The 24,079-nt window shown below is 37.1% G+C and overlaps 1 protein-coding gene and 1 non-coding gene across 2 annotated transcripts; one reads left to right on the forward strand and one right to left on the reverse strand.

The window, feature by feature from the left end:
• TRNAK-CUU (transfer RNA lysine (anticodon CUU)) lies at positions 1 to 73 on the reverse strand. Its single transcript has one exon. It is a non-coding gene; the product is annotated as a tRNA-Lys (tRNA).
• A 141-nt stretch (positions 74 to 214) lies between these two features.
• LOC137940748 (golgin candidate 1-like) lies at positions 215 to 18,274 on the forward strand. The gene is made up of 22 exons (XM_068785881.1): positions 215 to 410; positions 2,493 to 2,573; positions 3,084 to 3,127; positions 3,223 to 4,129; positions 5,375 to 5,498; positions 5,985 to 6,078; positions 6,403 to 6,480; positions 6,598 to 6,801; positions 7,723 to 7,779; positions 7,898 to 7,972; positions 8,060 to 8,131; positions 8,724 to 8,786; positions 8,876 to 8,974; positions 11,977 to 12,054; positions 12,401 to 12,469; positions 16,299 to 16,346; positions 16,435 to 16,530; positions 16,732 to 16,808; positions 17,255 to 17,300; positions 17,405 to 17,503; positions 17,659 to 17,703; positions 17,799 to 18,274. Exons 1-22 carry the CDS (start codon positions 383 to 385, stop codon positions 17,868 to 17,870), a joined length of 2,556 nt encoding a protein of 851 aa, XP_068641982.1. The 5' UTR covers positions 215 to 382; the 3' UTR covers positions 17,871 to 18,274.
• Positions 18,275 to 24,079: the final 5,805 nt, after the last annotated feature.

A 24,079-nucleotide genomic window follows, 5' to 3' on the forward strand; every position in this document is an offset into this window, starting at 1 on the left:
CGCCCACCGTGGGGTTCGAACCCACGACCACAAGGTTAAGAGCCTTGCGCTCTACCAACTGAGCTAGACGGGCACCGTTGAGTTTTGTAAAAGAAAAAAGAAGCAAACATCATAAAACTTACGTGAATAGACGAACACTATAACCAGCAGATGGATTCTCTTCTTTTCTATCAGATCTTTCTCACTCAGACGACTGCAGTTTCGATATAATTAATCAACCGTCATGTTCTTCTGGGTTCCGGCGCTTTAGCTCTGGTGATGTCCTTTCATCCGCAATAGTACTGCATGATTTCACATTGTGGTCGTTGATATCCAACCAACGAATTTGACAACTCTCTTAAATCGCGTTGAGCGTAGTTCCTCTTGATTCATTTGTCTTCTCATGGCTTCCTGGCTCAAAGTAGCTGAAGGTAACATTTCCTTGATTAGACAACCAAATGTTTTTGTTCGTCCTTCCTGGCTCCCTGTTTTGAAATCTCGTTCCATAATATCGATTGGTACAGGAGCTCTATTATCTTCGCTCCTGATCATTTAGCACAATACACTCTCCCGTTATAGTGTAGTGTAGGATCTCGGGATTATGCTGCCAAATGTTGTTAGACTATGCTCACTTGGTATTTGTATCTGAGCTGTTAGAAAGATTGATAAACTGCAGAGAACTCAATGAATGGCGACCTTCTCTATGCTTGTCTTTGAAATGTGACGAGCTACAAAAATTATTGCCTATTAAGGGTTTAAATACAAGAATTTCCAGTTTAGGCTCTGAAATGGGAGAGGAGGTCTCTAGGTGAGGCATTTCCATCATGTGGCTGTCCATACACAACCTTGCAAAGTTTTGGGCTTAGGGGGGAGAACATGCTGGTGGAACTATTTTTATTTCTTACAGAAGGAACAATAAATCCCTCCCAACAATTATACTTGACTTAGATGGCATGAAGCAGTCTAATTAAAGTATGTGGATAAGCTGTGGTACTTAATCTTCATTAATGTGGTAGCATTACTGTATTCTTTTCTTGAATTGTGTATGAAGATTAGGTTTTTATTTTTGAGATCCGAAAGGATCAATGAAATTGTTTAAATCTTCCAATCGATATCCGGATTGTTGCCTTCCTATGCAGCATCTTAGTTCTGTGTCCAACAATTTTGGATCCTTGAAGTATGTATGTTGTGTTTGTAGAAGCATCAAATAAATAAAGGGATTCAAATGTTCTTTTTCACCTAAATGTTGATTGTTTTATCAAAGTGAAAGGCAATACAATCAAACTGGGGGGCACCGCGGGTGGTGTGGAACCTGAAAACAAAGGATTACTCTTTAGCTAAAGCATCGGAAACATGATTAGAAGAATGATTTACATGATTTCAACCAATTAAAAAGTTTTAAGAATAATCTTGGATCTTGTGGAAAACTTGTCACTGCCTCCAAGGAGAGTCAGCACCATCTGAGCTGTCCGTAACCTTACTGACTTGAGAATAATTCTGTTCAATATGTGTCTTATTTCTCTCTAACCAAACCATCCAAGGAATGTAATCTAAACGAGGATGCCACATCAATTTCCCGAATATGTTGCTCCATGAAATCTTTTGAGTTTAGCTGCAAATCCAACTTGCAAATTCAACTACTGCAAAATGCCCAATCAAATTTCATTATAGAAATGACAATGAGTAGTGGGTCCGAACTCTCATAGTTTGGACAACCTTATATAACCATTTCCTGAACTTTTATGCTGGATCCTTCAGTCACACATAGGAGGGTATGCCGAATGTGATTCTCAGGCATTTCATCCTGCTCGACCTTTCTTTGTTGGAAAGTATTTTTCCTCTCACATGATGCATAAGATTCAAGCCTGAGTGGATTTGTGTTGCTTCAGCTTGAGGTACTCTCATTAATTCTTACATGGACATCACCTAGTTAAAGAACTTCCATGAGAAATAGATCATTTGGAAAATCAGAAGTATATATGATTTCGATAAGCCATATGATTTCCTGAGGACTTGATGTAGAACGTTTAGGTTTGCAACTATGCAATTTGATAAACTATTAACATTGTCCATTGGAACAGAATTAGAAGGGAGCAAAACTAAAAGAGTTAGTGTGGTTAATTGAACAGACTTCTCCGCACCAAATACCACTGATACAAGAATGTTGTCTGAGGCCAAGAGTTTGATAAAGGAAAATAAAAGAAAATAAATGTGGCTACTTTTATGTATATATGCTCATTTAAAGTATCTAATTCTTTATCCCACAATATCTTGTGCAAGTATGTGCTACAGTGATATGCACTCTGTTTAGTAATCAAACTTTGTTCTTTTATGTTTTTAAATTTCTCATTTTTTAGAGAATGCAAATATTAAAACAATCAGGTACATCTGAGGACCCCCTTTTTGTACTTGTAGTATATATTACTTTTAGTTATTATATTTTAAATCTAATCAAAGTGAAGAAGATGTGATGTTTATTCGGAGGCCCTAAGTGATGTAACGGCTTGAATCAGATCTATTTGAAGTAGTAGACAGAAGGGCAAAGCTAGTTGTCAGTGAGCTGTCAGAGGAGCAGTCCAACTCACATCCATCAGGTATAGATTTTAGTGCAACTTCTAGCTTTAAATATAGACTCTTTTTTTTTTTTTTGGGTGGAAATTGTAGAAGGGGTACATTTGGAAAATTGGTGTGTATAATGGGATTTGTATATGGAATTTGAATATACATTCTAGTGTTATATGCCCTCTTGATACCAGGGAGGGGGCGAGAGAGGTTGGCAGGTGAAGGCTTCAGAAGCAGAGAGATCAAGAATTCCATTTTTATATCTGAAAAAATAATAGGAAATCTGGATCTGGGGAAAGAAATGTTGTTTTCAGCATGTGGCATTTCCTTTTTCTGAGAATGCTGGGAACTACACTCTTCCAGTCCCTCCTGACCTCCAACAAGATTATTATTGTCTTTTGCTGGGGGAACTCTTCATTTGAGCTCTCTACTGCTTGACCCTTAGTTTATTCACTTCTTAATCTCATTATTTTTTATTAGTTTATTCACTTCTTAATCTCATTATTTTTTATTCGTTCTTCTTTTTCTCTTTTGGCAACCAGTAGCGTCCAAGGGGGAAGATTCTCAGAAGGGAAAAAAATCCAAGGTTAATTGTAAACCACTAACTCTTGTAAGTTGTAGATGTCTTTGCTGTTATACCTCACAGATTGGTCCTCTTCTTTTGTTATATTATTTATTCAGAGCAGCTTGAGACTACAAATTGCTGAACCCTCTAAGAAGAGTGATACCAAACAAGGGAAACGAGTCTCAGCTTCAAATGATGCAATTGATACAACTGTTAGTGAAGATGGACCGACATCTGAAAGTCAGGGCATTATGCAGAGTAGAAATACCGATGCTCCATCTGATGTTAGTAAAGATGAAGAAATCTTGGTTACTCTCTCACCACTGCCAGATTCAAACGATTTTATTGACGATAGTGCTTCTCTTATCATGGAACCATCAACTAACAAAAATGAAGTAGAAACTTCTCCGTTCTCTCTAAACAGCAAAGTTACCAGCGAAAACACAGCAGAGTTGCGTGAAGGACTGTTCTCTGCACCTTTAGAGGCAACTGGAACTCAGTTTGTAAATGTACATCTTTCACCTGGAGCCACTACTGGCTCAATAGTTGAGCTGGCAATGGATGAAGATTCCTTAAAGATTGATCAAAAGAGGCCTGCAAATGAAATAGCAGAATCATGTGACGGTGAGATTCTTCAGCTGATAGAAGTGGAGGTCTTACAAGAGCCTGTCCCAAAGACACAACAAGATCAGGGAAATGATTCTGCTGCCAAGTCACAACAGGATCTGAAAAATTATTCTGCTGCCAAGACACAACAGGAACAAAACAATGATTCTGTTGCCAAGACACAACAGGAACAGAAAAATGATTCTGCTGCCAAGACACAACAGGAACAGAAAAGTGATTCTGCTGCCAAGACACAACAGGAGCAGAAGGTTGATATTTCTATCAGTAAAGTTCAAGACCAGCTCGATGAGGTAAAGGATGTGTTGTGGCTGTTCTTACATGAATATACTATCTCTAGCTGTAAGTCTTGTTTCATCAAGACAAGAAAGCTGAAAGTTGCTCCCTATTATGGAAACGGTTTGACTCATTGAAGTAATCATAGCATTCATTGTGGACTATTTTAGCTCATTTCTGTTGTAATGATGAAATATGGACTTTTGCCTACACTTTTGTTTTGTCTGTTCTTATTATTTTCAATTCATTATGTCTAATGGCCACCCTTAGATGGCCAATTTTTCATGCTTTGCCTAATTTCCTCTTCTAGCTATTATCATTAAGAAAACAAATTTTTTTTTGTCTATAAAAACCCTCTTTTAGATCATGCTGTTGTAGACCTTCGTTATTATCTTTCTTCCAATAATCCATCCCGGTCATCTCTCATTTGTAATAGAAAAATCTTATCTAACAGTTAAAGATTTGTGGTTAAGGTTCGTTTTGCAAAATGGACTCAATCCAGTCCTGAGCTTAAAGCTCTGGGTTTTGAAAAACCCCCTGTCTGCTAAACAAGCAGTTCCAATTTGAGATCTTCTACATTTTCTCTTTTTTTATCTTCAGTTGGCTAAAAGTTTTTTATTTTTATTTTTCTTCTGGTGTGACTAAATATTTCTCTCATGACTGTTGATTTTCTTCTCTGAAATTTATGACTTGATCATTCAGTTCACAGTTTGATCTTTGAATGTTTTGAAAAAAAAATAAACTAAGTAGTTAAAATTCAGGATATGTATTGTAGCATATGTCTTTTTGGATCTCTTCCATCTACGATATTATACCCCTCCATTTTGTTTCCTCTGCCTTTGGGCTTGAAATAAAATTTCATTTTCTCAAAAAAATAAATAAAAAAAATTTATACCCTTCCGTGCCCATTGAGCGCAATGCCCAATCACTGTATATGATCTATATTCAGAAATTTAAGTCTTAAAATTAGAAAAATAAATATTAACATGTTGCTTTCTTTTTATATCTTATTCATTATTTACTTTTCTTTCCTTCCCCTTGGAAAAGGTAAATTCCAAATCTGATCATTTAGTAAGCATATTATAAAATATGGTCACATATCAAAATTTAGTATAACTGCAGCCTCACTATCATTATACTGTGACAAAAGAAAGTTTGACTGTGGCGGGTGGGGAACCAGGCTCCAGAGAGCATAATTGTCTCTCCTTCCCCTTGTTCTCATTTCCACAGGGAAGAGGAAAGGGGTGCAATCTCCCCCATCTTTGATTTTTTTCTCATTCCTACACGAAGAGGAATGAGGAAAGGAGGGGGAGGAAGGGCCTTCTGACAGATCCTTCATTTCCATGCAATTCCTGCACATGAATCAAGATGGGGCTCTTCCTCCCCCTTTGCCTGCCCAACCTCCTCTGAAAGAAAGAAGAGGAATTTTGGTTGCAGGGGAAGTAGCAGAGTTGCCACTTTCTTCTTCCAATGTTCGAGAACAAGGGGAAAGGCAGGCCCTGTTTTCCTTTTGTGAAAATAATTTTTCTACAATAAATTAATGAAAGAAAGATAATTATGACCCTAAAAATAAGCTTCTTTTAGGATTCCACTAGTGGCATTTGATTAGCCCATATCCAGAAATATGGCATCTAAGAGGGTCATATTTGGAAATTACCCTAAAAAATTTAAAGAAAAAGAAAGAGCTAAAAACAGCCTTACTGGAATCCTCTTCAAACGTTTCTGAAATAGGCTGCAAGTGAAAATGCTTCTATTTTTTTAGATAAACTGATAGTGTATTTTATCTGCTTTCTGAAAACTTTATGCATAAAAAAGCAAAGTAAAATGACTTTCTGTCGAAATGTTTGCAACTTTGCTTAAAGAAGACGAGCTTAAAAAATGCTTAAAAATTTCATACCCTGAGAGAACCAAATTCCACCTAAATGAATTGTAGAACTAGATCTTATATTTGGGTTTTTGTTTTTTTCACATTAAGCAGTATCTTTGATAAGCCATTTAGTTGCTGGCAGGCTCAAGGACTTCTTAAAAGTACAGTTACCACTGGTCAGTCCAAGGAGGCTAGGTTAGCTCGGGTAAGTTTACTATCTTTACAGTTGCACTCTTTAAAGTCTCATTAACTATCTCTTTGTATAATCTCAAACTCAAACCAATTGCAATTTGTCTTTGAAGTTGAGAATAATAGACAATCGGCCGCTGCTTCATGGAGGCATTGCATGTCTGACTATTTAGCATTTGTCCATACCCTCTGCAGCAGAATCAATTTAAATCCCAAATTTTGTTGGTCATGCAGATTATCATGGAATACTCATGGAAATATATAGATACTTCTTTGACTTTCTATAGGTTCTTTTAGTGATATTGTTTCCACATTCCAATTCTTTTCTATTCATGAATAGGTTTGTGCTGGGCTATCATCTCGTCTTCAAGAATACAAATATGAGAATGCACAGCTGGAGGAACTTCTCATTGCAGAGGTGAGAAGCAATTGGGCCATATCCAAGGGCTTCTGTGGCCACTTCTTCCAATTGTTTGACTTGATTTTGCTTCATTTTGGATGATCATGTTATGGTGTGACTATACTATTGTAACAGAGGGAGAGGAGTAGTTCATATGAGGGTCATATAAAGCAGCTGCAGCAGGAGTTATCTGTATCTAAGAGTGCATTGAACAAGGTCGAATCTAACATGTCTGATGCACTGGCTGCAAAAAATTCAGAAATCAAGGCCCTTGTGGCTTCAATGGATGCAATGAAGAAAAAAACTGCAGTTTCTGAAGGACAGCTTGCGTCATTGCAGGTTATCACTTCCATTGACCTGTTAAAGCTTGATTTGATATTTGATTTCCCTGGCAGCGGGTTACTGAGGCACATTTCAGTTTCCCTCTTTTCCTCCCATTTACAACCAATCAAAATCTGTTCTATTTTCACTCTAGTCGTATGATATAGGAATTCTGAGCAGCGAAAATGCTGCCAAAAGAAAGACTGATACGTACTATTTATGCCTGATGACTTGTTCTTAAGAAAATGCATTAAAATCTATGAAGAATGAGGCAAACAAGTAAAGAAAGTTTATACAAATAGCAGTTTAGAAACACGAGGGAAAAATAATGAGAAAGTGGAAGAAACAACCGGGGGACATTACTGCTGTCAAAGGCTGTGTAGACACCGCTTCCATAAGCAAGGTTGCCTGCCATAGAGTTTACCCTTCTATGGGTGTGTCAGCATCACTGTATGAATGCAGACAGATTCAATTGGCTCAATATTGGCTACACTCTCGCTGAATCTGACTTATAGCTTTTGCGTATTCAGCTGTCTCAGACATTTCCTTTGAAGATTGTTTTATGGTTATTTATGGAGGATCTCTGTTCCCGATTTCCTTTGTTTGATTTGTCTCTAACATTCTATTGGGATACTATCCTTCATGCTTTTCCTGACTTTATCATTAAGCATTTTTTTGTGGCTGATTCCAGTTACAGCTTATTACAACTTACTGAAAATTGGTCTCGTGGAAAGGTTTCCTACCTGTGGTCACAACTTGATAATTTTTTTTTAAAATTTTAAGCAAGATCTACTAAATTTGATCTCTTCATTTAGGTTTTGTCACGATGTATCTCTTCCAGTACCTGGTTATTCATTTTGCTGTGTTCACAGTATCGGGCACTTTTTTTTTTGGACCAAGTGACTTCAGTGATGTTAGTTATGATTTTCCATAAAACAGGCCAATATGGAAACCATCATGAGAAGTAGAGAACTGACAGAGACACAAATGATGCAAGTAAGCTAATGAGAGCTGTCGAGTGACTTACATGCTCACTTTAAAGATCCGTCAGATCATAGCTTAATGTGATTTCACAACAAATTTAAAAGAGACGTATACATTCTTTATTGAGCAGGCTCTACTTGAAGAGCTTGCTGCAGCAGAGCTCAGATCAGAAGAAGAGCATACAGCACATAATGCTACAAAAATGGTTTACTTTTTTCTAAAACTTTTTAATTTTTTCTTCTATATTTTGTAAGTGCTTTTGCAAGCTTGGGTTTATTTGTGGTACAAACAGGCTGCCATGGAAAGGGAAGTGGAGCTGGAGCATCGGGTTGTTGAGGCATCTTCGGCTCTTGCTAGGATCCAGGTAGATTAGTACATTAGGAATTATACAGTTAACTGAGTTACGAACTGGAGATTCTTTATTCTACATGAACACTTTGAGAGTGGAAGAATATATTATTGTTGCCCTGAACCAGTTTCCAGTGCGGCCATTTAATTGATTAGGCCTCAATTTACATACAACTGATCAAACTGCTGGCCATTTAAGTCATGAAAATGTTTCATTTACCATTTCTATTCATATAGTTAATGAACATTGTTAATTTTCTTAACAGACTTTTGTATTCTTGATATGCATTTCTAGATTGTGGTATAACGATAGTCAAGTATTATATTTATAGAGGTGTATTTGTTGCAGTTTCCATTCTTTAAGAACTTCTGTTCACTTGCAGTTGTGTGTTTATTTTTACCTTCTGTTTATTACACATGTAGAACAATGAAAACATTTCATTTACCATCTCAATTCATATACTTGCTAAACAAGAGTTATCTTAATAACTTCATTTTTTGGAAAATGTTTCTACATTCTGGGATAAATTATATTTGCAGTAGTTCTTCTTTTATATGGTATATATTCACTGATGTTAACTGTCTTTTATTTCATTTGCATGCTTCAGAGAATGGTTGATGAGAGAACATCTCGAGCTTCTGAATTGGAGCAAAAGTTGGCTTTGCTTGAGGTATATTACTCTTTTCTTCTGTTCCCAGAATGCAGGGATAAGACATTAAAATCCTGCTAATTAATCTAAATTAAATGATGTCTTATCAGTTGGAATGTGCATCTTTGAATCAAGAACTACAAGACATGGAGGCCTGTAGCCGTCGTGGTGAAAAGAGGTCTCTTGAAGAAGCAAATCAAGCACTTAAGGTAAGTGCCATGTGTTACTACTTGGGAGTCTGGGAGTACCTTCCACTATGCCTCTTGAATGTTGATGCATTCCCTTTCTGCAATTTACCTTTCCTATTTTTGCCCATCCATTTTAAGATTCCGTTTATTTTTCAGTCATCTTCTGCAAATATTGTTGCTTGACCTCCAACTTGTTGTGCCAAAAATCCCCATACATTTGGATCTTTGCTGAGTTTATTGATTGGCAATGGTAAATTTTGGGTAGAGGTGAGCATCACCTCAGGTTTCGCGGGAAAACCAACCGAACCTGATCCCAAAACCCGGGGACGGGGTTTGGATTTCATCCCGCAGATTGGAGACGGGGCAGGAAAAAAACCTGTCGGGTTTTGGGTTGAGGATGGATATCTCTAAACCAAACCCATGGGGATGGGGCGAGGATATAAAAACTGGGTAGGGACACGATGGGGCAGCGATTTGGGGACGGGGTAGGGATACTGGGGTGGGGACAGGGTTGCAGGGACGGGGATCGGGTAGGGGTCAAAGTTGCGAGGACTTTTATTTTTGTGTTTTTTTTGGAGTTGGGTTCAGGTTTTCAAAAGCTCAACCCGACCTCTGCCGATCCCTAATTTTGGGTAGACATTAGAAATTCACTTTTCTTGATATACCCTAGCTAATACAGTACACAATATCTATGGTTTACATGCCGTAAGAAACTTGCCTTTTCAAAGTGATCCAATATTCTTACCACTGTCTTTGAAATGAAGGCAAATGAGACACCTTGTTTCGGACCATTTTTTCAGATAAGTTCATAATGTCTGTTTTAAAATTTTTGTGGCAAACAAAACATATAGATGTCCATCAGTAAAGGTTTCCTTTTTATTCCTAGCATAAAAATTATTTATCAACCTTGTCATGTCATAAGAATGATATGTTCTTTTCGTAACACATATGCACTTGTGCACACTCGTACACTCATTGTTCTGCTCAAAGCACAGGTCTGGAACCCCACAGATTATTCAAGTCTGCATAACTTTTTGGCGCTACTAATGTATCTAAGTGAAGTGTTAAAAGATTCTCTTGAATTTTTTTTACATGTGTTTTAGGGAAAATATAGAATGCTTAACATATAAGGTGCAAACCTTTTTTCTTTTTTCTTTTTGAAAATTTTGTATGTTAGTAAGAATAGTCCAACATAAATGTGTTAAGAAAAATCCTATAGTTAGTTTCTGAACGATGGGGTTTAGATAGAAGTCAACTAATTGCTGCATTGGATGGGTTTGAAACCATACTAGAACTAGCTGACTTTACTTAATCTAGTTGCCAGACAAAAATCCTTTTTAGGTTGGTTGCGGCTCTCTTTGGGACACTTTCAACAATATATGGCAAATCTTCAGCTAGCAGAACCTTTGAGTTGGCAATACTTGGGGAAACGGCTCTTGGGACACCTGCAGCGTGGCCTTGATGACTCTGAGGCCTTTGATACCTCTCGCCTTTTGGAGGAACTTAGGTCTTCGAGTCTTAGGGACAATTTGATTGATAAAATGATTTGGTGGCTGAATAAGAGTGGTACTTTCACAGTCTCTTTTGCTTATACCTTCATTAAGGGATGGAGCTCTAGCTACACTGAACACAATGCGGCCATTGTTGGCGCCTCAGTGCCCCTCATAAAGTCAAGTTTTTTCCTTTAGAGTTCTAGCCTTAACAAGATCCTCACGGCTGACAATCTTAGATGCAGGGATAACCATAATGCAAGGAATTTTTGCCCTCTTTGCAGTTCCGAGGAAGAAATTGCCAGCCACCTCCTCCTTTCCTACCCCTTCTCTTGGATGGTGTGGATAGCCATCCTCAGACGTGTTGGTCTTCAACTTTGTTTGCCTGGGGACTTCATCTTAGCCAGTTGGATGCTCCTTGGGATCTCTTTTCCCAAGATGGGCAAATTGCTTATTTCTATATGCATTGCTTTCACCCCCTAGGGTATTTGGAAGGAAAGAAATAATAAAAGGTTCAATGGAAAGGCCGACTCTCTTGAGAGGGTCACTTGGACACCATCATTGGCTTGATCTCCTCTTGGCTACATACTAGAAAAGAATTCACCTCCCTGCTGGGTTTCTCTCTCATGGACAATTGTTGCGCTCTAGCCCAGAGGAGCTCCCCATCCAGACCCTCCACTATTCAGGAGGGACAAGACTGGCTATGGTGGCATTTTTTCGTGATTCTGCAGGTACCCAGCTCATCACATACTCCGGTCCTCTGGGCATCTCAGACTCCGCTTCAACTAAGCTTCAAGTTCTCCTCCATGGTCTCATTGTCTTCCGCGAGGATATTTGTGGCCCACTTCATATCGAGGGTAATTCCAAGGTGGTGATCAGTTGGTGCTCCTTCTCCTCCACCCCCACCTTGGCGATATTGGGATATATTTAATGAAATTATGGATTTAGTTCCCCACATTACCTGTATCTGGTCCCAAATTCCTTGGTCTGCTAATTTTGTTGCTGATTTGCTTGCTAAGCAAGGAGTCTCCCTCCAATACCTTGTTTTAAAAGCTATACTCCCCTACCTTGCTTGTTGTTGTTTCTTTTTTTTAGTTTAATAAAATCTCACTTTCTCAAAAAAAAAAACAAAAAACTATAGTTATTAATTGAGAAATGGACTCCTAACATTTCTAGTCATTTTGGGATGGCCATGGATCCAACTTTTCAAGGTATCAATTTAGAAAGTTTGCCTTCTTTTGCCCATCTTGTGGCCTATTTAATTTGTATCCCATTTGTGTTATACATTTCTCAGGCCTGTTGTACATTTGTCCAAGCTTGGATGTGGGGGGATCATTAGTGAGAAATGACCTCCTAACTTAGCTAGTTATTTTGGGATGGGCTTGGACCCAATTTTAACACACACACACACATATATATGTATGTTAAATTGTAAATAACGGATGATAATTTGGAATTTTCATGCAAATGCACTCAGAAGCTGTTTCCAGCAATCTCTTAGGAAATTTTATGTTGTTTCTTTCATATTTCAAGATGCAGGCATGGCAAAAAGAAGTGGAGCGAGCACACCAAGGTCAAAGAGATGCAGAAAGCAAGCTTGCTTCTATGGAGGTATGTTCAAGTTAATTCTCTTCCAACAACTATTATATGATTTTTTTTGAAAGCTGAAGCATCAATTATAAATCCCAGAATGAAATACCCAACAGATAAGAAGCACGGATCTTTGGAAATAATCAAATAACAGAGGAATTTAAACAAAAACTTACGCTAGTAGGTGATCTATGTCAAGATTTTGAGGTTTCCTAGAGTCTTAGTTGTCTGTGGTCATTTCTGCAACGTTAAAGACCTGTTTCATTCAAGTGTTTCCCTTCCAAAACAATGTTTATGGGCTGTAATTCTATCATGATCTTTTGACATCTAGGGATGTTGCATTAGAATCTAATTTTATTGTTGGCAGGCTGAGTTGCAAAAGATGAGAGTTGAAATGGCAGGCATGAAAAGAGATGCTGAGCATTACTCGCGACAGGTTAACACATCCTCTTTGGAACTACAATGTTTTTCCATGACGTTTTTAACCCATAATAAGCTTCTTTGATAGAAATAGAAAGGAGGGAGAAACTGGATTAATATATATAATATAATATATTATATATAAATTACAATATATATATATATATAGTGAATAGATGCATTACAACAGTCATACAGAAAAGGAAACAAATGAAAATAGTAAAAATATAATAACTACTACTTAGGAGCTCTTTTTTTTTTTTTGAAATGATTACTTAGGAGCTCTTTGGAAAACATAAAAACTTACATCACCAATTAAAATTGAATTCTGACTAACTAAATTAGAAAACCACTTGCTAGAGAAGAATCCCAGCAACTAACTCAGATGGAAACTACCAACAATGGACTTGTTAACATTATGACTTTTTAAATTGATTAATAATAAAGGAAACTTACTAAAGAAACACTTTTCCTAAAGGGCACTCTCCCTAATAGATTAGTTTCCTAAAAAAATAGCTTTCAAATATAGAAATGATTGTAGTTCAATTTTCTTCTTTCCTTTTCTTATATGACTTTCTTCTTCCACAAGTGAGCCTTGTACTACCTCATGATCATAACTGCTCATGTCCGGTTGTAAGAAGTTGATTCCAAGAAGATTTTGATCAATCCATATCAAAGGGAGTGTCGACATTGTTCAACCATCTAGGTTTGAACACTCATCCTTGGACATCCCTTTCGCCTTATTTCATCGATCTTGAGTGTTTCCTTTTGTTTTTCTTTTCTTCTCTCGATAGTGATCCACTTCTCAATCATCTTCATTCTCTTCGTCAATGAGATCATGGTGGTTCCATCAGCATTCGGCTCAATCTTACTCGCTCCATGCATTCACTCTCTCACTCCATTTATAAAGACTTATAAGTCAACCTCTAATTTATTTATTTTTTTTTACTTTTACACATTTTTCTAGTTGAAGAAGCCTTCTAGATATATTCCTAAAATTTTCTACGCATGGTCCTATGTAACATCTCAAGAAAGTTTCAACAAAAATTTTGGTGCACCCCAAAATTTTCTATTAAGTTTTTCAAAAGTTTTGAAAATAGAATCCCCCTTTGAAATCGTAATGCAAGTGTAAAAGTGGTGGGGACACCAGTATGCCCATTGGTTCCCAGTGGACCCATCAATTATGGTTCAAATTATTTTTATTTTATTTTTCCTAATTTTACTGGATTTGATCAAATAGTGATCTTATCTATTTTGAAATTTAAATTTCAATTCGAATTTTAGTTTATCTTTCTGATTTTAATGGATTTGATCAAATAGTGCTCTTATATATTTTAATCTTAAATTTTAATTATAAGTTATTTATAGGCTGTAACAGTATGTGTAATGCATCTTTGATAATATATTTTTGAAATCTCCTTGTTTCGGGTCTCCCCTTTCTACTTGTTCTTCCCCTTCTTATTTTTTCTCTATCCTCCTTTTTCTAAATTATTCGTCTCTATTCTCCTATTTATCATTTCACATACGACAATTATATTCACTCCGTCACGTGTTCATCCCTCATTAGTTTGGTATCAGAGCAAAAATCTTGTTTCTTCTCCTCTCTGTCTTTTCCTTTATTCTCTATTTCGGCAGCTAAATTGTCCCCTGGTCGATGCTACTTCCCTCTCCCAGCAGCTAAATTGTTCCCTAGTTGATGCTACTTCCCTCTTTCAGCCGTATGTGCAGTGACCATACACGCTTGCAGTGACAGTAATTTCAGCCCGTCACGATTGACACCATCCCATTTTCCCTCCCCGTGTCATAGATCCTCGCTCAACCAAAATCGAAGTCTCCTCCTACCGCAGAACACGCCAGCCGTCACCAATTGACAAATCCGAGCGATTTCCATCGCCAACCAGCCTTTCCCACCCACCGACTGACATTGTCAATCCGTCACCACCTTTAGCAAAGCAGAATGAGAGAGAAAGAAAGGAGCATGAGCTCGCCATTCGTCAGCCTCTCTGTCGCCGCCTCTCACTGCATCCGACCATCTGGCCTCCTTCCCTAGCCCCGATGACTTCTGCGACCGAACCCGTTCTATTGCATACACCATGTCACTGCCAAAATCCACCTTTCCCGTCGATCATCAGCCACATGTTCTGATGCATCCCTGCCACCCCACCACCCAACCACCACCGGAGCTTCTACACCCTTTGGAACCATCGACCCTTGACGACGCTACACCTCTTAGTTAACGCATGTGCGTTATTCACAAGTGCAAAAAAATAATTTTCGAAAAAAAAATCTTTCCCCCTTTGTGCCTTTTGGTTCAAAATGGGTGGGCAAGAGATGCAGACAATACAATTAGGGTACAAACCAAACAAGACACTAATTATGCTCAACAGAACTGATGCTTTATTCTAATACAATGTTAAAGTTGGGTCTATGTCTATCCCAAAATGATTAGCAAAAATTAGGAAGTTGTTTCCCAACTAATAACCATAGGAATTGGACTATTTCCACTAATAGTAAGAAATCTTGTCCATCAGGCAATTAATAGTATTCACTTAGATAATTATAACTTCATTGTTTATTAGTTGAACCTCTTGACTTGATTTCCAATTTAATGAGGCAATTTGAACTTTTGAAAATCACTACATACAGAAAATTTCCAGCATTGGTTCTTTGAATTGGCAAAACATAGACATTATAGTACTTACCTCTAAAATAGTAAAGTCAACTAGATTAAGGGGTAGCATATTGTAAAATCAGAGGAAAATTGATAGAAGAAGAAGGGGAAGGTGAAAGCAGCGTGAAGGCTGCTGTACAATTAGTGAAGAAATCCACCCCTAATCTCTTTTATTAACTTGAATGAGAGAGGGACTAAAAAAAGACAGAAATGCCCCTCTTCTACACCCTTACGTAATACACTTAAAACCAATTAGGAAAAACATAAGAAAAAGACCAGATATTAAGATACTCTTATAGCCTAGCTCCTAACAAGATACCGGGTCACTAAGAGACAGTATTACCTAGGTAAAATTACCAACATACCCCTGTTCCATATTTTCTAACACATGTCACTTGTCAGATCCAAATTCACAGTGTTAAGTCCGAACACTGTCTAGATTACATCCTCCTTATTAACAGTGAGAAATCAGAAAAGTTTTTGTCTCTTTTTCTTTGTTTTTTTTTTCTCATTTCAGGTTTAGGAGACCCAAGAAGCTGCTGAGGTACTTTACATGTAGTTATTCATTTTAGGATGATCTAGAAAAAGAATTTAAAGAGAGATAACCTTGAAGATCCTGGACATAAGAGGAAAAATTTAGAGTCTTGAGAGGAATCAGAATAGAGGTGTTTCTTGATCTATCCTTGTAACTTTTTGTAGCCAACTTTATAAATCCTCCTTTTGTAGATAAACCTTAAATGTAAGAAACAAGGAATCTGGATGTAGAAAGGACCAGTTCCTTGTAAGTTATGAGCAACCCTATTCGAATTTAACCATTAGATTTACATGTGATGGCTTACTTTTCCACTTCTCTTCCTTTTCATCCAAACAGGAGTATCCTCTCTCTGAAATTCCATTTGTAAACTCAAAATTCAATTCGAAAATGGTTTTTGGATTCATGTGAAGGATGCCTGTTCAACAAAATTGGGATGTCCTCGATCTGTGTTCGGGCATGTCTGAAAATATTATTTGCTTTCATTCATTTTGTGAATGTGTGACAAAGTCACAGAATTCACTTCTCCTAGCAGTTTTGTTCTTTAATCTCTTCGACCCTTTCATTTGATACATTGCTTGCTGGTAGTGTTGGTTTTCTATTTCACATCTTTAAGTTGTTGTCTGTGATTACAAAATTCAGGAACATATGGAACTAGAGAAGAGATACCGTGAATTGACTGATTTGTTGGTATGTAGAGTTTAAGTTGCTTTGCATTCTGCCAATTATTCATGTGCTTTATTTATTTGTGAACTGATGAGCCATGGTGCTGATTCAGTACTACAAACAAACACAACTTGAAGCTATGGCAAGTGAAAAAGCAACAGCAGAGTTCCAACTGGAGAAAGAAGCCAAACGTCTTCAAGAAGCACAGGTTGGTGGAATCTTTTTCAGTTGCTGGTAAGGAGCTTCTCAATGTCTTGTCATGGGAACTTTGCACCTTTGTAGCTGTTGGATTTGTCCCTTTTTCACTGAGCAAGTGCCTTACTCTCTTTTCAATTAAAACTGTTTTTATTATTCGGCAAAAATAAACTTCATTTTGTCTTGTCATGAGTGATTTTACTTCTATTGACAGGTAGAAGCAGAAAGAAGTAGAGTGTCACGTCGAGCATCATCATCCTGGGAAGATGATGCTGATTTTAAAGCACTTGAGTATGAAAACTTCTCTTATAAGATTGGTTATGTGTTTTACCTGTTCATCGACACTGTCATTGTTTCCTCTAGATCTAAGAGCTATCATGATAATTCGATTTTGTGCTTTAGGCAGAGGTAATTCATATTTTTTACAACAGATTTTTGACTTCTGGGAATATTTGTGATGGAACCTAGTCTTTTACCTGTGGATAGTCTTCTTCTCTTCGACTTTTTAATGATTTTTTCAAGCATTCAAAGAGAAAAAAAAACTCTCATATGTAAATTGTCATTTGTCATGTGAGTTGTAGGGTCTTACTCTTCATTGGAAATTGAGAAGGGATTCGTGATGTCATGAAACCTAGCATGCTATATCTTTTGACAAACTGTTTTGAATTTCTTTTCTGTGTTCCTTCTGGTATTTATGACAGTTAAGCACTAGTTAATTATAATGATAATAATTGCAGGCCTCTACCCTTACACCATCGTCACATGGTTGGGGCAAGCATACAGGTCTCTCTCTCTATCTACGTATATAAATATGTATATGTATATATTGTATGCATATAAAACCTTTTTTTTACTGAGAATTTTCTGGTGCATATTGTTATTTTCAGATCCAAAAAGCAGTGAAGCTTATAGATTCTGGTGCTGCCAGTGCTACTAGATTTCTTTGGCGGTATCCAATTGCTCGAGTCCTCTTACTCTTCTACCTGGTGAGAACAGGCTTCTAAGTTCCCCTTTTCTTTGACTTCAATTATAGGAATGATAAAAGGAAAAATAACAGATAGTTCCCAGCTGTTTTTTGATGTTCAACTTCAAGCACCTGGAAAACTATAAATGTTTGCTATTTTCATGTACTTGTCTTCAGGTATTCGTCCATCTTTTTTTGATGTTTCTGCTGCATCGCCTTCAGGTATGCATGGGTCTATTTTTTCTTGGTGTGGATCTTGTGCTTGATTACAAATGAATGACTTGAAACAAAAGTGCCTATTTATTTGTGCTTTTCAGGAGCAAGCAGACAGTTTTGCTGCCAAAGAAGTTGCGGCATCCATGGGACTTGCCTCATCTAACTTACCATGAGGATTTATCAGGTTAAAGGCTGCAACTTAGGTATCTTTGATGTGTTTCTTACTCGTTACAGGGAAACTCCACAATTCGTTTGCAATTTTTTTTTGCCAATTGGTAATTTGTATTCATTATTTGTTCTTATATAGCGACCTGAATGCATTGTACAAATGATAGGGAAATTATACAATGAAACAAAAAAAATCAATTGACCATCCTCATGTTTTACCCAAGCTTTATTTATAATTTGATCTGTTCTGGAGGCCCTTTCAATCATTGTCGGAAAGTTGTTGACTGACTTGCTGAGTTGGTTGGTGACGTGATGAGTCAACTGGTATCAAAGGAAACCCTTTTCAATTTTTTTTATGACTGGAAATGTACTAGGCACTGATGATTTTACTCGAACACGGCAGATTTATGAGGTGAACTTGCTAGGTTGTTGAAGTCCACAGTTTTACAAAGTAGTATTATGAAGCTTAATATTTCATTTTAACTGGTAAGTAAGAAGAGGGAACGAGCTTAATGAAGACTTTTGGTCTAGAAGAACAAGTATTGACATTCTACGGAGGACATGAAACAATGCAAGGTACTATTTTCTTATTCTCCTTTTTCTTCTGATTGTTCTCCTATTTTTTACCACACAGCAGACTCTGAATTTGATGGTGTCCTATGTGACTTTCTGACTGTAGTATTTCCATCATCTTTATTGCGTTGTGCTCTTTAAATAAATTTGAATTTAAAGATATTGTTGAAAAACAAGTATAGGGGCATTTTGGTTATTTTACCTTATCTTTATTTATATTTCTTGATGTAATCTTGTTCTATTTGTCCAACTATTTTTATGGACTAAGTTTCATGTAAAGAGAACACGTAGAATAGGAGATATAGAAAGATTAGGGTTTACACTTAAGTAAGGGCATTTTTGAAATTGTACCCAAACTCTTATTACAAATAGGGGTTGAGGGCAACGCATATCAGTTTCTCCTTCTCTTCTCCACTTTCTCTCCCTCTCATTCTCTCTCTTCTTAACTTTTTTATGGTATCAGAGTTGTAGATCGCATATGGGATGACTTTTTGTCAATTTTTTCATCATTTTGAAGCAGACGTCTACATAATGATAGGATTTTCATCTAGTATTTGGCTACTGGTTAATAAAAATCCAATTTTTTCTCCTTGTCTCTCTGCCATAACACTAAGGTTACTGGTTCTACTATTCTAAGAAGAAATTTTGATGTTCGCCCAAAAGAGGTTTTTTATGTTCATCTCGAGATGTGCGCCAACTTCCAGATCTGTCACTACTGACATCATCTTCGGCATCTACAGACGTCAGCCCTAGTGCTGCTCTCAGGGCACTGTATCTTTAGGAATTTGATCCTTGTGTTGGATTTTTGGATCTCTTGACCAGTGCACATCATCTATCTGCCCTAATCGTAATTTTACATGGTGGGCCCCACTTAAGCTGGTTGATTTGGAACTTTTTGAAAATTTTATTTGATCTGTTTGGTATTTTTATTTATCTGATATGGTTGATTCTAGTGAGGTTTACACTCCATCTAAAGAATCATATCATCCGGATAGTAAAGATATTATTACTATCACCTTTAAAAAGTTGAATGGTGATAAATACCTTACTTGGTCTAGATCTGTTAGAATGTAAGAGCAAAAAAAGCTGAAATTTATTAGGGATGACCATCCTGTCCCTTAAAAGAGGCTGAAGACAATCAAGTGATGACTTGGATTGTCAACAACATGGAATCTAATATCAGGAGCCAAGTTATGAATTTTGAAACGGCCAAAGTCATGTGGCTGTCTTTGGAAGCTCTTTATGGATAAGAGAGCAATCTTTCCAGGGGTTATGAATTATATACAAATTTCTTTGGCTTGAAAAGGGGTAATAAAACTATGACAGAATATTATAGTTCTTTTTTGAGTATTTGGCAGGAGATCAATGTCTTTCATCCATTTACTACAAATGAATAGGAACTCCGAAAACAACAAAGTGAACTCCTTGTGGCAAAATTTCTGGATGGTTTGGGTGCTGAATTTTACAGCATAAAGGCACAAATTCTGATCTCAGATGAAGTGCCTAACATCTCTACTACCTTTTAATAGGGTACAAAGAACTGAAAAAATAGTTGTGCCTAAAGCTGAAAAAGATACCAAAGTGGGTGAAGCTACTGCCCTTAATACATTAACTACAACATCTAATTCTACTGAGACGTCTAGAGGGTGCACAAGGACTAGCAAAGGCAGAGGAAGAAGCCGAGGAGATGGTAAATTTGAGCGCAAGTGCGCTCACTATGGATGCACAAATCATTACTCAGATAGATGTTGGATAAAGTTTGGGAAGCCTGTGTAGACAAACGCTATTACACATGAGGGTACAACTCCAGGGTCTAAAACTACAACATCGTCCCACCTGGTGCTCTAGATCGTCCCATTGCCTCGTTAAGCATGTTAGCCTTGCTAATGGGTCAGTTTCATCAGTACAGGCAATCAGGTACTGTTACTCTTGCTCCTTTTCTTTCCCCTCAATCTGCACTTTTAGTTCCTAATTTTCCTTTAAATTTGTTGTCCGTCAGTCAACTGACTAAGTCCATGAATTGCTCTCTAACCTTTTATCCTACTCATTGTGTTTTCAGGATCTCGTGATGAGGAAGATGATTTGTTGCACTTGTGAGAGAGGGAGACTACACTATCTTGACAACCACAACCCAGATAGTACTTTGCATACATGACACACAACTTATTCACCTTTTTAGTGGCATCTCATACTCGGTCATCCATCTCCTGCAAAACCGATTCAAGTAGTTCCAAATTTTCTTTCTAGTATGACTTTTCAGTGCGAGTCATGTCAATTGGGCAAGCATCACCAGAACTTTTTTCCTGTTTCATCTCATAAGATAAGTGAACTATTTGAGTTTGTCCACTCAAATGTTTGGGCCTTTGTCATGTGACCAGTCAGTTTGGTCATAGGTATTTTATTTTGTTTATTGATGATTTTAGTAAATGTACTTGGATTTATCTCATGCAAGAAAAATCTAAAGCCTTTGTTGTATTTCAACTATTTTACAAGATAAAGAATCTGTTTGCCAACTCTATCCATATCTTGTGAACAGACAATGGTCTTGAATTTATGAACCGTAAATTTGACTTTTTTGTCAGTTACAAGGAATCTTTCATCGGACTTCTTGTGTTCACTCCACAACAAAATGTTGTTGTTGAACACAAGAATCGTCACTTGAGGTAGCTCACACTATGTTAATTCATATGAATGTACCTAAGCCATATTGTGTTGTTGTTCTTACTGCATATTTTCTGATAAATAGAATGTCGTCTTTTGCTCTTGATGGCAAGATTCTCATTTAGATTGTTTTACCCACTTCACCTATTTTCCCTGTATCACCCCGTGTGTTTGGGTGTGTAGTTTTGCACATATCTTTGATCCCTCCGAGTATAAATTGTTTCCTCATTTTGTTAAATGTATTTTTCTGGGATATTCTCAGACACAAAAAGAATACAAATGTTACTGGCCATCTATGAGGAAAACATTTGTATATGTAGATGTTACTTTCTTCAAGGATGTTTCTTTTTTGAATCTTCCAAGTCTGAGTCAGTTCCTCTTGTACCTTTTGTACCTAGTCCTGTTATTACTATTCTAGTTGATGAATGTGTTCCGAATTCATGTGATGCTCCTACTGAGAAACCACTGTAGCGCCCCCCCCCCCCAACCCATGATTCTTCCTCGTCTCCTGATCTTGAAGTAAGTGATCTCCACCTTCCTATCGCTCTTCTAAAAGGTATTCACAATGGTACTCGCCACCCTCTATCTCACTTTGTCTCATTTGATTCCTTGTCTGATAATTATCTTAAGTTTGCTTTGCCCATCTCCTCTTGCACTATTCTTTCTTCAGTGCAGGATGCTCCATTGACAACTCATTGGAAGAAAGTTATGGATGTTGAGATGAAAGCACTAATCGATATAAGGTCTTGGGAGTTATGTGCTTTACCTCCAAGTGTTGATGTGGTTGGAAGTCGGTGGGTCTATACAGTTAAATACAACTCTAATGGATCTGTTGAACGGTATAAGGTTCATCTTATTGCCAATGGATTTACTCAGATCTTTGGTGTAGATGTTTTTGAGACTTTTTCTCTGGTTTCCTGCTTATCTCTTGTTTGCATATTCATTTCAGTTGTTGTCCATCAAAGTTGGTCTTTGTTTCGACTGGATATTAAAAATGTCTTTTTAGATGGTGATCTTGAAGAGGAAGTCTTTATGGAACAACCTCCAGGGTATGTTGCTCAGGGGGAGACACATAAGGTATGTCGACTCAAGAAGACCCTTTATGGCTTACAACAAAGTCCACAAGCATGGTTTGAGAAATTTAATCAAGTGGTTATAACCATGGGATTTCGTAGAAACCACTATGAGCACACTGTTAATTATGAACCGATCGTCTGAAATTATTATCTTATTAATGTATGTAGATGATATCATGCTGCCTATAGAGTCAAACTTTTAATTTAGACATAAATAAGTCAGAAAGGGTAGGAAAATTACGTAGTTATTTGTGCAACCTTCAGTCTTCAAAATGGTGAAATATGTGATTTCAACTTCGGGATTTTGGAATAATATTCTCACATTTTTTAACTTAGAAATTTACAATTCTGTAATGTTGACTTTAAGCTTATGCTTGATGCTAATGATTCTAACAACTGAGCTATGAAGAACTTATATTGTGTATGATCTTTCACTCAAAAAGACATTCCGAATTTGTGCTTACACCCTTGTATTTGAAAATTGAAAGAAAACATGAAAGGCTTGGAGCCATGAAGCGTCTCATCAGGATTCAGCTGAATGATTGCTGTTGTTGATTGAACCGACCCACATTCCCTGGATGGCATGTCACTGACTCCTTGTTCCTCCATATGAGGATGCATGGGCCATCCATTTGTCTTATGTGAATCGGTTGCACATTGATCCACTGCACTTGTTCTTTCGCTTCTATTCAGGACAATCGCTAGAAATCATTGTCTCACATTGCTGTGATCAGGATTTGGCGTCTTGTTTGCACGGATCTTCAGTTGAATTATGAACCCTTTTTAAAGGTCTAAAAGCAGCATACAGATATCACGTGATTTTATTGGCCAGTGTCTACATGCCTTGGGCTTGAATGCGGGAGAAAATGCAAACTGGGTCGGTTTACATCAACAACTAATTGCTTGACACAGATTTGAATTTTATGCATTAGGATACTGGTGCCATCATGAACTGAGCAAAGAATTTGAAAATCCAGTTTGTAGTTTTGTTGTATAAAATAAGAATACAGGGCAAGAATCGGCTATTCAGATTTTCTTAAAGAAAAGATTACTTGAGGAAATTTTTAAAATCATGTTATAAAATCATGTTATAAGAGAGAAAATTAGATCATAGAACACAAATAAAATAAATCAAACCAAGGTATGCATATCAAGGAAGGTCAATTTATTGAAGAGACTTTGGCAGCAGCGGGATTTGATTCAAGTCTCACTTGGTTTTGAAGACTACTAGATATGAGCTCTGAAAGAAGAAAAAAAGTGAGAAAATTTATATTATTTAGGTTATGTTTGGAACATAGAAAGTGAAAAGAAAAATAAAATAAAATAAATTAAGTTTATTTTCTCTTGTTAGGATGCTCATGAATAATAAGAGAGAAAATAAAAAAAAGAAAGAGTTCCTCTTTTTTGGATGTACAAGGAAAATTGAAAAGAAAAGAAAATTATACAAGCCTAAGGACTAAATTATTTTATTTTATTTTTAATCAAATTTAACAAGTTAATTCGGTTGAATCTTAGGTCTCAAAATCAATGGTTGGTTGGTGTAAGACTCTTTTCACCAGCAAAATTTTCGAAAAGTTACCGCCGGTCGGCGATGGCAAATCGAATTGTAGTTTAACCGCAGGGGCACAAGAGGGAAGGCGTAAGGCATTCACGTGACAGGTAACGGCTCTTCATCGAATACAATGGGTACTGCCGTAATTCCATTCCGGTTGTCTCATACACGTACAGTAGAAAATTGTCTCTTTTGCAAGCCTTCAATTGTGCTTGCGAATTAAAAGGCAATTACTTTTCTGTGTCCTCTTTTTTTTGAGTGCCGTGGCTCCCGATAAAATTGTAGAGGTAGGTTTTAACTTTTAACCGAGTCAGATCAGCCGAATCTACTAATACTTACGACACAAATTGAA

This window comes from Aristolochia californica, unplaced genomic scaffold (genome assembly GCF_029961685.1).
Source record: "Aristolochia californica isolate CCGP_79_NKW_82.1479 unplaced genomic scaffold, dmAriCali1.0.hap1 SCAF_9, whole genome shotgun sequence".
NCBI lineage: Eukaryota > Viridiplantae > Streptophyta > Magnoliopsida > Piperales > Aristolochiaceae > Aristolochia > Aristolochia californica.